At 41.1% G+C, this 17,478-nt stretch overlaps 1 protein-coding gene across 1 annotated transcript in view; it reads left to right on the forward strand.

The window, feature by feature from the left end:
- HABP4 (hyaluronan binding protein 4) overlaps positions 1 to 16,827 on the forward strand; it is a 35,556-nt gene extending 18,729 nt beyond the window's left edge. The window contains exons 6-8 of the mRNA XM_069474058.1: positions 9,312 to 9,483; positions 13,335 to 13,520; positions 15,333 to 16,827. Of these exons, the coding sequence (XP_069330159.1) occupies positions 9,312 to 9,483; positions 13,335 to 13,520; positions 15,333 to 15,389 (415 nt within the window). The 3' untranslated portion in view covers positions 15,390 to 16,827. The remainder of the gene's footprint in view (positions 1 to 9,311; positions 9,484 to 13,334; positions 13,521 to 15,332) is intronic.
- The last annotated feature ends 651 nt before the right edge of the window (positions 16,828 to 17,478 follow it).

Below are 17,478 nucleotides of genomic sequence, written 5' to 3' on the forward strand. Positions count from 1 at the left end.
GTCCTTTTTCTGTCCCTTGTCCTGACCTTCACAGTCCTACATGGTCTGGCCCCTGCAGAACCTTCCAATGTGGACACTCCCATGCCTTGTTTTATGTTCTCAAACATACCTTTCTCCTGCCCCTGCCCTCACACCTCCTGTACAGCTTTCACAAGTGTGCCTTCCCTGTTTCTCTGTACTTCTTCCCCAACCCCCCTTAACTCCTCACCTATCTAACCCTGACTCATCCAAAAGGCAGGGTGTCTAGTGGTTAAGAACACAGAAGATGAGCCAGTGTGCTGAGTTCAAATCCCAGCTCTGCCACTCACTAGTTGGGCAAGTTATTTCTCTTCTTTAGTAGCTCAGTTTTCTTTGTTTATAAAGCAGGAATAATAAGGTCCCTATATCTTAGAATATGTTGTAAGGATTGGGTGTGTGTGTATGTGACTTAGAGTGGTTCCTGGCATGTATTTAATAGTGCTATGTCGGTATCTGCTATTGTTACTTATTGTAAGAGTGAAAGGCCCATGGTGACTGATAATTGTGAAAGCTATTAATTTATTTTTCAAAACAACTGGCTGGATGTGGTAGCTCACACCTATAATCCTAGCGCTTTGGGAGGCCAAGGCGGGGAGGATTGATTGCTTGAGCCCAGGAGTTCAAGACCGCCTGGGCAACATAGCGAGACCCCTGTCTTTACAAAAAAATAAGAAAAATTAGCCAGGCATGGTGGTGTACACCTGTGGCCCTAGCTACTCAGGAGGCTGAGGCAGGAGGATCACTTGAGCCTAGGAGTTTGAGGGTGCAGTGAGCTGTAATCGCACCTCTGTACTCCAGCCTAGGTGACAGAATAAGACCTTGTCTCATAAAAAAAAAGAGAAAGAAACCTAAGAAATGTATTTAATTAAAAGAAATAGGATTAACAGTTAATACGAATATTTAGACAATGAGTTAACTAAAGAAATAGATGAATTTTGAGAAAGTGAGTTAACTAGGTACCTTCAGGAAAACATTATATTTCCCTTTTGAGCCAATAAACATTTATACAAATTTGGGTTAATATAAGGCAGAATACTAGAGAGTAAATTATAGCATTGTTCTATAGAATTGCCTGAGATAATCCAGGATTCATAGTATTAGGCAAAATAATTCTTCAAATTAGTCACACTGAAGGACAAAATATTGCTTGATGACTTGGTGGCACTCTCACTGTCTGCAATATCCTGGCAGAGTTAGCCAACAAATCTCTCTCTCCCTTCCACTGACTGTAGAGAAAGTGCACATCTGTTTAGCCAGACAGGTGCTGCACGGTGGAGTGGCTGTGTTGGCCAACCATGCTGAGAAATTGTTTCTGCACTGCCCTGTCAAACTTGAAAACCATTACTAAAATTTCTAATAACACAATTATAATTTTTTGATAATTTCAAAATTAGGCTGTTATCCAAAGAATGCATTCAATGATAGTGAGGCTCTCTGGTCTTGATTTTGTCTGAACATTGATTTAATACTCAAGCTTTTGGCATTTAGCCAAAACGTACTTTCAGTGTACCTCTCAATTTTAGAACCTCTTGGTAGATGAACTTAATGTACTCTCACTTATGTGCAAATGTACAACCCAAAGCACATACATTTTCTTCAAATTTGACCCATTTTGCATGTCTTTTTTCTTCCTTCCTCCTTTCATTATTAGAAGTATTAAATGTTCCTTGTCACATGGTGTTCTAATGTCCAAGGATACCTATGACAACTCCTTGTGAGCATTTTAACGATAAATCTAGGCCGGTGCAGTGGCTTGCATATGTAATCCTAGCACTCTGGGAGGCCAAGGTGGGAGGATCACTTGAGGTCAGAAATTCAAGACCAGCCTGAGCAAGAGTGAGACCCTGTCGCTACTGAAAATAGAAAAAATTAGCCAGACGTGGTGGCATGCGCCTATAGTCCCAGCTACTTGGGAGGCTGAGGCAGGAAGATTGCTTGAACCTAGGAGTTTGAGGTTGCTCTGAGCTAGGTTGATGCCAGTGTAGTCTAGCCAGGGCAACAGAGTGAGACTCTGTCTCAAAAAAAAAAATGAATCTATCATGTATAGAACATTTACTGTGTGACAAGAACTGCTTTAAATACTTCATGTCTTTAATGCATTCAACTCTTCACTACTGAATATGTAAGGAGAGGATACTGTTGTCCTTCTCACACTGAGATGTAGAGGTTCAGTAACTTCCCTAAGATCACCTAGCTATTAAGTGCAGAGCCAGATTTGAACCAGGCACTATGCACAGACATTCTTGTTCCTACCTGTAGTGACTGGTAGGAAGAGCGAAAGTGCCATTTAGATTACCTTGCTTGTAAGAACCAAAAAGGGGAGATGTTGGTTTTGTAAGTCCGATGAAGAGCTGCCAAGATTCCTGAGAATTTCCCTATTTGGGAGTATGATGTGACAACTCCCTCCGTTTCTGAAAAATAAAAAATACTTTATTATAAGAAAATGTTGAAGAAGCAGTGATAACAAAATATCTGCAATGGTTTATTTATGTATGTATGCATGAATGAATGAATTGACAGGTCTCGCTGTGTCGCCCGGGCTAGAGTGCAGCGGTGTCATCATAGCTCACTGCAACCTCACACTCCCGAGCTCAAGTGATCCTCCTGCCTCAGCCTCCTGAGTAGCTGGGAGCACGTGTCATCATGCCCGGCTGATTTGTAATGAATTATTTTTTATTGTAATTTGTTTCCAAGTACATTTGCTTAAACAATGAAGCTTTTCTTAAATGTTAGGTTAAGTTTACTTGCCCCAGTCAAGTATCTGGTTAGTAAAGCTTTTCTAGAACCCACTTTCTTTGATATACTCTTTCATATATTCAGGAGAAAAGGCATTTCCTGATGGAACTGTGGACATTGGAATCCATGTTTTGTTTGTTTCCTCTGTGCATATCATGACATATGCCACCTAAGCATATTTCTCTGCTCTGTTAGTTAGTCTTTAAACCTCAAGGAGCACAGAGGAGCTGTGATGACTGGATTTGAAACCTGGCCCTTCCATTTAGTTTGTTATGTGACCTCTCTGCACCTTGATTTTTTTACCTGAAAAATGGGAGATATTAATTATATCTAACTCATGGAATCAATTATAAGATAATTAATACAAAGCATTTTGAATAGCATCTAGGACACAGTGAGCACACGGTAAATGTTAGCGGTTATCCCGTTTATTTCTACATAAAGGGAACTGTGGTTAAAGCAGTTTGATTTATAATTTCACCTATTTAGAAACAAATATATAACTATCAAATTTACATACAGTATTATGTGTATTACCATAGATTTGACAACCTTATATGCATAAGCAGTTTTGATAGAAAATTCTTTGCCAAGGTTTTTGATAATAAACCAAGGACTGTGAAGGTCTTTAAATTTCCCAAAAGAGAGGGTGTTAAATTTAAAGTGATAACAGTTACGATGCTGTTATAGCTGTAAAAAATATACTTACATGAGCCCTTCCTGGAATCAAAGGATATATCTCTTCCTGCCAAATATTCAGTCTTTCCAAAACTGCCAGTAAAACTTCATTCAGTGCCAATTCAAATGGGAAATGGAATATGTGTCATAGGATTGTCATAACATGTGTTTTTGGTAGTAACTTTTGGTCAGTAGGGAATAAGGTTAAGGAGCCTTCTTGGTGATTTTATACTGCTCTCAGCATGGCTTGTTGAAACCGCAGTTAGTAAAGACGAAGGCATAAGGGGCATCTGTACCTATAGTCTTGCATGAGCTGCATTCCAGTAAACAGTATCAGGCTGATACTTTTCAAGGAGAATTGTCACTTGTAACTAATCTGAATTCTACTTTTGATGTCTATATATCATTTCAAGATTGCATTTCTTATATACCCTATACTTTTTCTGGTCTAGTTCTTTGTTTAGATATAACATTTTTAAATATGCAAGTAAACAAAAAACCTGTCAATGACAAGCACCTCTTTTGTGGTCTTAATATAAAACCTGTTCTTTCTGGAATTTATTAACTTTTATTAGATTGTCTTAGTTACAAAAGAATTGTCAAATCCATAACATGCAGTTCTGTTGATTTTTTTTTTTTTTTTTTTGAGACAGAGTCTTGCTCTGTTGCCCGGGCTAGAGTGAGTGCCGTGGCGTCAGCCTAGCTCACAGCAACCTCAAACCCCTGGGCTTAAGCAATCCTACTGCATCAGCCTCCCGAGTAGCTGGGACTACAGGCATGTGCCACCATGCCCGGCTACTTTTTTTTCTATATAGATTTTAGTTGGCCAGATAATTTCTTTCTATTTTTAGTAGAGACGGGGGTCTCGCTCTTGCTCAGGCTGGTCTCGAACTCCTGACCTCGAGCGATCCACCCGCCTCGGCCTCCCAGAGTGCTAGGATTACAGGCGTGAGCCACCACGCCCAGCTGTTGATTTCTTAATTGTCTCACAAGTAGGCTAAGGAATCTTTATGATTCCTTAATATTTCTTTAGTTTTAGCTGTGTGTTAAAAAATTATATTGTGGAAAAATATATAAAATAAGAATGGTGTAAGGAACCTCCAGCTTAAACTGTTATCAAATCATGGCCATTTTTGTTTCATGTGTCTCTACCAACTTCCTCCTCCCCCACGCTATCATACATCATTCTTAAATGTTTCACAATGTTATATCTAAAAGACCATTTTTTAAAGTAATATAACTGGAATACCATTACTCCAAAAACTTTAACAATTCCTTAATATCATTAATGCCTAGGCAGTTTGTCAGTTTCCGTAATTGTCTCAAAAATTTTTTTTAAAAACAACTTACTTGTTTAGAACAATATTGAAATGTACATCTCAATCGATTAGGTGTCTTCTTTTAAAACAGCTTCAGATATAATTCACATCGATAGATGGCACATATTTAGTGTGTACAATTTTACAAGATTTGACATACATATACACTTGCGAAACCATTACCACAATCAAAATCATGAGCATATCCGTCACCATACAGAGTTTCCTTGTGTGTCTTTGTAGTCCCTCTCTCTTATCCCATTTCCCTCAGGCAACCAGTGACCTACTTTCTGTCCCTACAGATTAGTTTGCAGTTGCTATGATTTTATATAGATGAAATCATACCGCTTGTGCTGTTTTTGATCTCTGTTCTTTTGCTGAGCATCTTACTGTGAGGTTCATCTGTGTTGTTGCATGTGTCCGTGGTTCATTCCTTTTCCTTGTTGAGCAGTGTTCCTGTACAGGTGGACCATAGTTTCTCCATTTATACCTGTTGGTGGTCACTGGGTTGTTTCCAGTTTTTGCTATAAAGCTGCTAACAAACATTTTTGTGTACACGTGTTTATATGGATACATGCTTTCATTCCTCCTGAGTAAACATCTAGGAGTGGTATGCTATGTGTATGTTTAATTTTGTAAGAAACTGTCAAATTGTATTCTAAAGTGGTTGTACCATTATTATTTTTTCACCAGCAGTAAATGAGAGTTTAGTTCTTTTGCATCCCTGCTAATACTTTGTACGGTCATTTTTTATAATTTTTAGTCATAATAATAAGTGCATATCTCATTGTGGTTTTAATATTCATTTCCTTAATGACTTACAATGTTGAGCATCTTTTTATGTGGTATTTGCCATCTGTATATCTTCTTTAGTAAAGCTACTTTAATAAAGAACCACTACTGCTAGATTTGTGATTGTTTCTAGGGCATTTTAGTGGACAGAGCTGGGGAATAGACACACACATAACATAAATATTATAAAATATGACTTTATTCAATATTTCTAAGACAAATTTAGGATATGGAATTTTTAACTAGATGTTCTTAACAATTGTTTCTCCTTTTCTTATTGAAAATTGGTTCTCAGTGACATTACATTATTAATCATTTGCTACACATATAATGATCACAAATAACATTACCAGTGCTACCTTCAATGATATGATTACTGAAAAGTTATGTAGCGGGAGATGAGAAATCAAATTTGTACTTTACAGTCAGTTGAAGTAGTTTCCCTTGATGGTTATATCTCCAGTTTCATAAACATTTAAGAAAAATGTTTTACTTTCAAATTTTAGAGACTGAATTTTTAAAAAAATCTATTTTATAATTATGTAAAATATTTACATGTTTCTAAAGTTCAGTCTGAAAAACATAGTATTTTCAAGTAGCTCCTATCCTTGTTCTTCCTTGATTATATTCCAATTTTTAATAAACGTATGATGTGAATATATATTTGTATGCCTCCCCATTTCTTGGGTGAATGGTAACATCCTATACACCTCACTTTGCTCTTTCCTCACTCTGTCGGGAAGGTACTCCATAGTGGTATATAAAGATACTGTTCATTCCTTTTTAGCTGCTTAGTATCCATGTGTGGTTATACCATAATTTTTCTACCAAATTCCCTTTAGATGGATTTGGATTTCCAGTATTTTGTTATTACAAAGTCTTTTCTTAGTATCTTTTCATGTTTTTACCAACATATGTTTGAGATCTATGCTTAAATCTTGGTATTTTTCCAGAATTTTATTATGAAAAATTTCAAACAGCAAAGTTTAAAGAATTTAAACATCTATACCCACCATCTAAACTCTGCCATTTATATTTTACCATATGTGTTTTATGACACATCTATCCATTATTATCATGTTTTTGAATATATTTCATAATAAGTTATAAATATCTATACACTTCACTTCCCCCAAATAGTTCGACATTCATATCATTAAATAGAACTCAATGTTTATTTACAGTTTTTTCTTCTGATATAAAATGTATATACTGTGGAATGTACAAATCTTCAGTGTCTATTCACTGTTTTGACAAATGCATATACTTGTGGAATCCAAACTCCTGTCAATATGTAGAATATTACCAGTCACCCCAGAAAGTTCCTTCATGTTCCTTCAGAGGCAACCACTGGTTTGACATTTTTTTCCTACCATCAGCTTGGTATCGTAGAGTGACTGCAAATGTGTCTATTTTGGATGTGCTGTGATTAGGTGTGTGATTTTAATTATATTTTTCATGACATTAACCTGTATGTTTCTAGAACCTTAAATTACATTATCCCTTCAGTGAAGGTGTAGATTTGATCCTGTCCGCACTCCCCTCCTACTGTTTTATTTCTTTTAAATAATTTTATTGAGCTATAATTCTCATAATGTATAGCTCAGACATTTAAAGTGTATTAAGTCAATGGTTTGGGGTATATTATCACTTTTTTGAAATTGTAAAAATGTAACTAACATAAAAATTGTCATTATCACCATTTAAAAATATATAATTTAGTGACATCAATTACATTCACATTGTGGATAAGCATCACCATTGTCCATCTCCAAAACTTTTTATCATCCCAAACAGAACTCTGTATCCATTAAACACTAACTCCTCATTTTCCCCTTCTCTCAGTCCCTGGTAACCTCTATTCTACTTTGTTTTCATGAATTCGCCTATTCTGGGTACCTCATATAAGTAGAATCATTCAGTTTATCCTTTTGTGCCTGGCTTATTTCACTTAGCATAATGTTTTCAGGTTCATCCATGTTGTAGCAAGTGTCAGTACTGCCTTTTTTGCATATTATTTTTTGTGGTGATAAAATACATATTAATATATTTACAGTTGTAATCCTTTTAAAGTGTACAATTCGATGGCATTTAGTACGTTCACAGTGTTATGCAGCCATCACCATTATCTAGTTCCAGAACATTTTCCTCATCCCAAAAGGAAACTTCATACCCATTAACAGTCACTCCCATTCTCCCTCCCACAGCCTCTGGCTCCCACTGATCTGCTTTCTGTCTCTATGAATTTGCCTCTTCTGAATATTTCATATAAATGGAATCATTCATAAGTCTTTTTTGCCCGGCTTATTTGACTTGGCATTATGTTTTCAAGGTTTGCTCATGTTGTAATGTATATTAGTACTTTGTTTCTTTTTATTGCCAAGTATTCCAAAAAATTTACCATATATTGTTTATCTATTCATTAGTTGATGGACATTTAGGTCGTTTCTACTTTTTGGCTATTATGAATAATGCTGCAATGAACATTCATGTAGAAGTTTTCATGTGGACATATGTTTTCATTTCTCCTAGATACTTCCCCAGGAGTGAAACTGCTGGGTCATCAGCTAACTCTGTATTTATATTTTTGAGGAGCTGCCAGGGTTTCTCAAAGTGGTCACACGGTTTTATTAACACGTTCCCACCAGCAATGTATGTGTGTTCCGATTTGTCCACATCCCCCCCAGCACTTGTTAAATGTCTTTTTGATGCTAGCCATCCTAGTGGATATGGAGTTGTCCAACTCATTGTGGTTTTGACTTATGTTTCTTTGATGGCTAATGATGTTGCACATCTTATTGGCTATTTGTATATCTTCTTTGGAAAAGAAGATCCTTGCCAATTTTTTAGTTGGGTCATTTGTTCTTACTAACACATAAGAGTCCTTTATTCTAGATACAAGTCCCTTATCAGATATATAATTTCTAAATATTTTCTCAATTTGTGTGGGTTATCTTTTTACTTTTTGATGGTATTCTTTACAGCACAGAGGTTCTGGATGATGGATGTCCAATTTATCAACTTTTTCTTTGGTGGTTTGTGCCTTTGGTGTCATACGGAAGAAACCATTGCATAATCCAAGGTCATGAAGGTTTATGCCTGTTTTCTGCTAATAATTTTATAGTTTCAGCTCTTATATTTATGGTGTGAGGTAGGGGTTCACCTTCATTCTTTTGCATGTAGATATCCAGTTGTCCCAGCACCATTTCTTGAGAAGACTTTTCATCCTCCATTGAATTACCTTTGGCACCCTGGTTGAAAAAAAAGTGATATGGGAGGACTTATTTTTGGACTCTGAATTCTATTGATCTATGTGTCTATCTTCTGTTTTTTAAACTCACTAATTTAAAGAGGATATTTACAAAAGTATGAATTTGTGACACACTATTTTAAAACTTCTGTTCATGGTTTCCTATATTTTATTTCAATAGCATCTCTCATTTTCTTCCACAAGTATCTCGTTTTTTCTGCAATGCCATTTGGAAGGGAGTACCAGTGGTGAAGAGTAATGTTAATGTTGTGGGGATAGTGATGTTCCCATTTTTCAAACACTTCTGTGAACACAGACAGGAAGTATTTTCAGTTGGCAATGATAGCATAAAATGATGGAAATAAAATACGGAAGGTTATGATTCAAAGATTTTCTTACCTTATTTACATTTGTGACATAGTACCTTAAAAGTATGTTAAACTAATGGTTATAACTTTGATAAAGTAGACATTTCAGTCCCATCAAAAATTATTCTTAATGATTATACATCTTTATAGAGTTCCTGAGTTGGAGGTAGAAGAAGAAACTCAAGTTCAAGAGATGACCTTAGATGAGTGGAAAAATCTTCAAGAACAGACCAGACCAAAGCCTGAGTTTAACATCCGGAAACCAGAATCTACTGTTCCTTCCAAAGCAGTGGTGATTCACAAGTCAAAATACAGAGATGATGTAAGCATTACATTTTGTATTCAGAGGTAATCTTTACTTTTACCTTATTGGAAATGAAATGGACTTTTCCATTTCCGTTTTGAAAATGGAACATTAATAGCTGGCATTCTTATTTCTAATCATAGATGATGTATGCCTAATTTTACTGAATCTTTACTGTTCACTAAGAAGAGGAATTGAAACTTATATTGACACTTAAGTACAAAGCAGTTAGAGTGACAGTGCATTTTCTGCTGACCCTGGAACTGTGCTGAGACTGTACAAATACTGCATGTTAATTGTATTTCATTTTTGTCTCTTATGTGAGAGGTACAGAATGATGCCATTTCAGGGGGTAACTACTCTATATTTTCCTAATTAGATTACCTTCAGCTCTAATTCTTACTAAGAGCATTTTGTTGGGAGTAGTTGATCATTTTAACACATTAACTGCCATATGAGTTATATTTAACTCATGCTAGTTTTGAGCCCTGGGCCTTGTGAAGCATATGTAACTGCAGTTGGTTTGTGAAATCTTGTTGATGTTCTTATGGTTACAGTTAATATTGACAATTGAATTGCATATAACTCATCCACAGAAAACAATTAAAAAACCAAATTTTTCATTAAATTAGAAAGGATCATTTTGTTTTCAAAGTTTTTATTCTATTTTTGTAATAAAACACTATGGCCCCAAGGAAAAAAATATTTTTCTAGTGTGGCAGTCAATATGTTAAACTATGGTTGGGGTCCTGTGCTCTGTGATGCCTTTCCCCCTTCTTGCCGCAGCTTTGTGCCCTCTGCCTAGCTGCAGAAACGCCAGGAGAGAGCCCCCGTGTTGCCTGGCAGCAGGGTCAGGTACCGCCGCAACAGCTGCCAGGCCCTGGGGATTGCTCCGGGGCCCTCTGTGTTGTGAGGGCCTCATTTTTCATGGTTTACATTCAGCTCTTTATCAGATGCCTCCACTTTGAAGAAAGATGTTTCAGTGAAAATATCTGCCAGCATATATTGCTAATTGTCATTTAATCATATTCTGTTTACATTATTGAACTTAAGGGTACGCTACCGCATATCCTAATCATGAAATTTAGAATTCGCATCATTCAGCCACAGCTTGATGCCATCCGTGTGTGGCCGTGGTGATGGGCACGCCCTGTTGGATGTTATCCGCTGATTTCCAGTCGAAGCTCAGGAATTTCATAATATGTAGATTTGTCTGTGTTCCCATTTACACTTTGGTTACTAGTATTCTCTGAGTGAGTACTTTGATGAGAGGGTCATTTATGATCCCGCCCACCCTCTTGTTTCGGTCAGTCCAACCTCCTGGAGGCCTTACTGCTAAGTTTTGAGCTGCTCCGCTAGAAGTGGCTTTTTGCAGACATAGGAGGCCAGAGCCTTATTCTGTTGGAAATATCTGTGAGGTTTTTTTTACAAGTCCATTAACTAGCTGGGTTCTTTGTTCTTTTTTGTTCTGGGCTTTGTAAATAAAGCTTTCTCGAAAACAAATGTGCTGTCAGAATGTGAAATATGCAGCTGACATGTTAGGTAAAAATAGAAGCTGCTCTTCCTTAATCCACATCAGATTCATCCTCCCCGGCTCCAGAGGTCTCCTGGAATATTTGAAGCAACTGGGTTAGCTGAGTCATCGAGCTTGGTCTCAGTAAAGCACATATCTTTGGTCCTTGTTAATCTTAGAGCACTGAAGATTTTAGCCAGGAATTGTTCTTAAAGCAACATAAACCAAATCTTGGAGTCATTAGTTAACATTGTTCTGGACACCCTAAGAGACAGAAGCACTAGAATAACACCTCTTGTTTGCCTGGAACTTTGTCTGAAAAGTTGAGACCTAACAACAGACCTGTGAAATGAGCTGGGCAGTTAGAGCACTTTGGCCAGGGCCAGACAGGACTGGGAGTGGAACTCAGGCCTTAGACCTGTGGTCCCCAACCCCTGTGCCATACCGGTTCACGGCCTGTTAGGGACCGGGCGTAGAGCTCCTCCAGGTACCCTCCCACCCCCGACCCCATCCCCGTCAGTGGCATAATTGTCTTCCATGAAACTTACGAAGGTGGGGTGCACAGCAGGAGGTGAGTGGTGGGTGAGTGAGCGAAGCTTCATCTGTATTTACAGCCGCTCCCCTCCCAACCTGAGCTGTGTACCCCTGCTCCGTGGAAAAATTGTCTTCCATGAAACTGGTCCCTGGTGCCAAAAAGGTTGGAGACCGCTGGGTTAGACTGTGAATTTGCTCCTCATTCCACTGCACTGTGTCCCATCTTGCGATGGGGGGCACAGCATGGCTCAGCAGGCCGGCTTTACCAACTGCTTCCCTGCTGTTGCACGCTGAGAGCCAGTTTTCTCAGCAAGGCAGTAGTTTATTATTTTGCCTCTTAGTATTTCTTGCATGTTTATCTTTTTACCAGAGTGCCGTGCTCCTCGGTTACTTTCCTTCACCTTTTAGCTTCAAGAATCCATGTATCTGAAGCCTCAGCTTTATTTTAATCTGCAACTTTAAAGGGGACACAAATGTTAAACATGAAACCTGTAAGAGCATAGGGCCCAAAGGGGTCGATGTGTTCGTGGAAATTTGATCCCATTTCCCGGACAAGTTGTAGGAATGTTTACACACTACTTTGGGGGAAAAAACCTACTACTTTTGAGATTCTCATCTAAGATCATTGGCATGTTTTCTATAGGTTTATATTTTACTTAAAGTGAAGGTTTTTATTGTTTTATCCTTATCATAAGTTGAAGCCAAATCAAATTTGAATTAGATTTATTTAATGTAGTTTTCTTTTAACGAGATAGAACTTATTTGACCTCTTAAAACAGTTTCTCAAAGAATTTTACCTAAAGGAATTCTTAAAGAGCAGCTTGACTTCTTTATGTAGCATTGACAGTGACATCCAAATAGTCATACTCTGTTGTTTTACAAAATTTCTGCATATTTTGAATGAGAATTATTTATTGTAAGTCATGCAGTTTTTATTTTATTATTTTATTTTTTTTTTAAAGCCAGTCAGATTTAGCAGTGGGGAGTAATCATGTGGTTTTTAACACCTGGTATTTGTACAGTTAGCACTTACATTGAAAGGAATTTCTCTGTCAAGTTCTATTCTAGAAAGGGGATATTTCCTTGTTTATCACAGTAGCATTTGTAAACAAATGAGATAGAAAATAAGTAGAAATTGGCCCGGTGCAGTGCCTCAGACCTGTAATCCCAGCACTTTGGGAGGCCAAGACAGGAGGGTCACTTGAGGCCAGGAGTTCGAGACCAGCCTGAGCAACATAGCAAGACCCTGTCTCTACAAAAAGTTTAAAAATTAGCTAGGCACGGTGGTATGAGCCTGTAGTCCCAGCTACTCCGGGAGCTGAGGCAGGAGGCTCACCTGAGCCCAGTTCAAGGTTACAGTAAGCTATGATCCTGCCATTCATTGCACTCCAGCCTGGGTGACAGAGCAATACTCTTGTCTCTTAAGAAAAAAGAAAAGAAGCATAAATTAAAACTTTTTAATCTCAGAACTAGATATAAAGCATTTATGTTGATTGCTGTTAGTCTTATCAAATCTTACATCTTAATCTGCTCAACTGATGGAACTTTGGTCTCATTGAAATCATAATAAGTTCAAAAATGTTTGGATTAAGACTGTAATTATGAGAATGTGTGACCGTGGAATGTACAGAACTCACGTGTGTTAGAACCGGGACAGCAGTGCTATCTTCCTTTGTCCAGGGCGTGGCTGTTTTCAGCCCCTGATGGTGGTTAGCCCCTGGCGGCTTGTCGGAAAGGCTTATCCCTAGGACAGTAAGCCGAGCGAGTGTTGGTGGGGACGGCTGTGTATGAGTGTGTGTCTGATGCTGTCACTGTGTTTCAGATGGTAAAGGATGACTATGAAGATGATTCCCATGTCTTCCGGAAAGCCACCAATGACATCACATCCCAGCTGGAGATTAATTTTGGTAACCTCCCTCGTCCCGGGCGCGGAGCCAGAGGTGGCACCCGGGGAGGCCGGGGAAGGATCAGGAGGGCAGAGAACTATGGACCCAGAGCAGAAGTGGTGGTAGGTGTTTGTATTATAAATCCTGGGTGGTTTACTGAAGGAAGTGAGGATGAGGATGCCCTGGGCCCAGAATGGTCTAATTTTGAAGGGTCATTTGGAAGGTTTCTGCAGTTGGGCATTTGGAGTGGCGTGGAGCATCACAGGCATTGGTCAGATACAGACCATTCCATAGCTCTGGCTTCCCAGGGTCTGCAGGGAGGTCCCTCGTATGCCGTGATGCCCTCCCAGGACCGGAGAAAGCTCTCTCCCGATCTACATCAGACGGGGTCCCTGGGCTCAGGATGGGGTCAGACCGCCTGACAGTTGCTTCCTGTGTCTGAGTGTCACCTTGTGCCCGGGCTGTGCTTTCAGGGTAGATAGAATCCTTCCTAAGGCTTCAAGACCCTTTGTAATCGGCCCCCTTACCCGCTCCCTGGCTTGCCCACCCCCACCGTCCTTGCCCCCTCCTCAGCCAAGGCTGCTGCGCTCCCAGCTGCTCACACTGCACACTTCTCACCCCACGAGCCTCTGCACCTGCGGGTCCTTCCACCACCCCTGTGCCTCTCACCTAGAGTAGATCCTTCCTGCCTCACTTCCTCAGAGAACCTTTCTCTGATCACATCTTCTTCTGGACTAGTCAGGGTTTGTGAGCAGAGAATTTTCTTTTCTTTGAAGCATTGTCTCCATTTGCAATTGTATTCTCATTGGTGTGACTGATACGGATTGATCTGCTCACCTTCCAGTGCACAGAACGCGTGTCTGCCTTTGCTCATCATTCGTTTCCCTGTGCCAGGCACAGTGCTTAGCACATAGTAGGTGTATGATAAACATACGAGCGCCTCTGTAGTGGAATTGGGACACAAGGCCCTGTGGCCAGCGTGGGCCACCATGTGGTCCTTTTGACAATGGAGCCAGCACAGACCCCCTTCTCTGTGGCTGGTCTCGGCAGCGTTCCTTTTGCTGCCTGATCTCCTCGCTCTAAGGAGCAGCTCCTGGAAGAAGTGCTTATAGTTTGTTTTTACTTAACCAAGAGCAAAACCAATTTTTTCCCTGGGTACGTTTGAGGCTAGGTTGGAAAAAGGATCTGTTCTGGGAATAGAAAATATACGCCCACTCCTTTCCAGTAGCAGAGCTCTGGCCACCTGCAGTGTCAGTGTGGACCGTGTGGAGACCACCCGGGGATCTGGCAGCACCTGGCTCTTCACCCGCGTCCTCGCCCCCTGCCGCCCACCTGTGCTCCTCCAGCGCAGAGCTGCCTTGGGGCTGCCCCGCCACGGTCCGGTCACGGTTTCCCGGTCTGTGTTCTCTTTGCTCATGTGCTGAGGCTTCTCAGGCAGAACCTTGCCTGACCTTGATGTCTACTTGCCACCAAACTGCACTGGGCGTCCTGACTGTGGGCCCCTAGTTCCCAGGACATCTGTTACTGCAGTTCCCGACTTAACCTTCTCGGTGTTTCTCCCCCTAGCTCTGTGAGCTCCCGGAAGGCAGGACTGTCTGTCTGCATCCTAGCATGTCCAGTGCGCGGCATGTAGTAAACATCCTCACTGGATGAAGGAAGTGCCAGATGGAAAAGGGTCCCTGATGAGGATTTCTGGGAAGGAGGGAGGGAGGCGGCTCCAGCCCTGGTGCAGAGGTGGCGGGAGGTGTGTGTGAGAGGGGAGCGGCGCCGTGCCCTGGGTTTGTGGTGACCCTGCCACTCTTCCCACTGTGGGCCCCCCCCCCACAGTGTGGGTGCCAAGCTCCCCATTATTTCACAGGGGGGGATCCAGTGCTGGCCACACTGGCGATGGGTGAAATGGCCGTGGGTTTCAAAATGTTCCTTTTCTTTTTCAGATACAAGACGTTGCTCCCAACCCAGATGACCCTGAAGACTTCCCTGCTCTGGCCTGAGCGAGCCGAGCCCTGTTCCCCGGTGACCGCGCAGGGTTAGCGTGCCTAGGAAGAGACTTTTCTGGCTGTGGGAAGAGAGTCGGACTCTAAGAACAATAGATGTTGCTTTTCCCCGTGTGTGAATTTGTCGCACTTTTTTGGTCTGAGGGGAGCGGGCTAGAGGGGCTTCTCCAGAGGCTCGCAGGCACTTCCTGCCGGGGGTCAGGCCAGCCCTTCCCCAGGAAGGTGCAGAATGGGGGCGATTTTCTTATTTGAGGAACTCAGATGAAGTTCAAGAATAATGTTTAAAATGTGTACATAGAGATTGTATTGAATCCTCCACACGAGCATGGGGAGTGAAGTAACGTGTGAAATAGCCTCTATCGAATGCTGTAGTACGTTGTACAGACGTCAGCGGTTGTGTCCTTTAGTATTAGAGGAAACACGTAGAACTCGAGCTGTTCATTTAGAGCAGCCACAGCCTAGTGCTCAGAGATCAAGAAGTTAAAATATAATTGTATTTACCGCTTACTTGTAAATGTTATAGACCCTCCTAGAATATTTTTGAGTTCTGGTTTTCATTTAACCAATAATTTTAAGCAGCTATTGTGCAGCCACAGGTCGCCACTCTGTGACAAAGAATAGAGAAAGTGGTGTTTTTAATGGTGATTTAAACTACCTCGTGGTTTCTGTGTGTATGTACACACACACATTTTGTGTTTGGGTGGTTTTTAGGATGAGTATTAAGTATATGATTTTTAAAATCATGTTTAACTCTCTGAATGAAAAGGGGTCCTGGCAAGACAACACCCTATCCTTTTCTCCCTCAAAACTCCTGTCAGAATTCAGTCGCTATGTGCTAAGCCCCTCCGCCCGCGTCCCGGGTCAGAGTTGTAAATAGCTAATATTTATTGAACACCTGCATTTTCTCACTTGGTCCTAGCCCCAGATCTAGAACCTCCCTGTTGCCTTGGTGAAAGCTTGGGGTTAGGGGTTACCTCAGAGGTTCAGTAATTCGCCAGAGTCCCACCCGAAGGAGACCCAAGCATGTGCCAAGCACGTCCACCCACGGGGCCCGCCAGGCGCCTGAGAGGAATTGGCCAGGGAGGGTGTGGGGGCACAGGCAGCTGTAACCGCTGCTGGAAGCTGGGGTGATGCTGTCCCCACTTTTCCTGAAGAACCCGTGGGTAACGTTTGCCTGTTGTCACACAGTTCATATACTTGTCATGGAATTTGGACCTTGGTCTCAGGATCTGTGCTTTTTCCCACTTTGCTACACTGTCTCAGATGGCTCTGAGCTGGAACCCAAGTGTAAATAAAGGTTGGCATTCCCTCCTACCTTTGTGTACTTTTGGTCACACCCGGGCCACAGCAGAGATGTGATTTTGTTGAATAATCAAAGCTGGACGTGTTCTGGTCAGTTGTGGATGTTTGCTTTGGGTGACAGCCTACTTTTAGTCTCTTGTTATTAAATTAACATCTGAGCACTATATTAACTGATTGTTTTATTCCCTTTCTCCCCACGCCCCCAGTCTAAGAAATCTTGGGAGCGTGAACGTCAGCTTTAGTCCTAGTAATCAGCTGATGCAACATGAGGCTGTGTCATTACTCAGCAGGTTTGAAGCTGTCGTGTTAAGTCGTTTTGCCTTACGTTAGCTTTGAAGGTTATTAGCCAGAGATGCCTCTTCAGAAAATGCATTTAGTGTTGTGAATAACCTTGAAAAGCCCACAGCAGTTGATCTAATGTTATAATTGCAAAACACCGCATCCTTTTCAAACACTCTGACAATTCCTAGACCATGGAGCTGTCTTGAGTCACATGATCAGAATGTTTTGGGGGACGTGGTGCAGTTTCTGAGCCTGTGCTGGGCTTCGTTTGCCTACCAGGGCCACTTCTCGAGGTCTGGTGGAGCAAGTGGATGTGGGGGTTTTGTCTGTGCCTGTTCTAGGTTCTAGGTTGCCCGCAGCCCGAGTGCCCCGAGAAGACAGAGCAGGAGGAGGGGGCGGGGAAGTGTTAACGCTCGGTAGGGAGAATCGGCTGGGGAGGCAGTAGGGTGTGTACTTGCACCTAACACAAGGCAGGACCTTCCAGAACAGAGTCCCTGCCAGA

Source organism: Eulemur rufifrons, chromosome 7, assembly GCF_041146395.1.
Source record: "Eulemur rufifrons isolate Redbay chromosome 7, OSU_ERuf_1, whole genome shotgun sequence".
Lineage (NCBI taxonomy): Eukaryota > Metazoa > Chordata > Mammalia > Primates > Lemuridae > Eulemur > Eulemur rufifrons.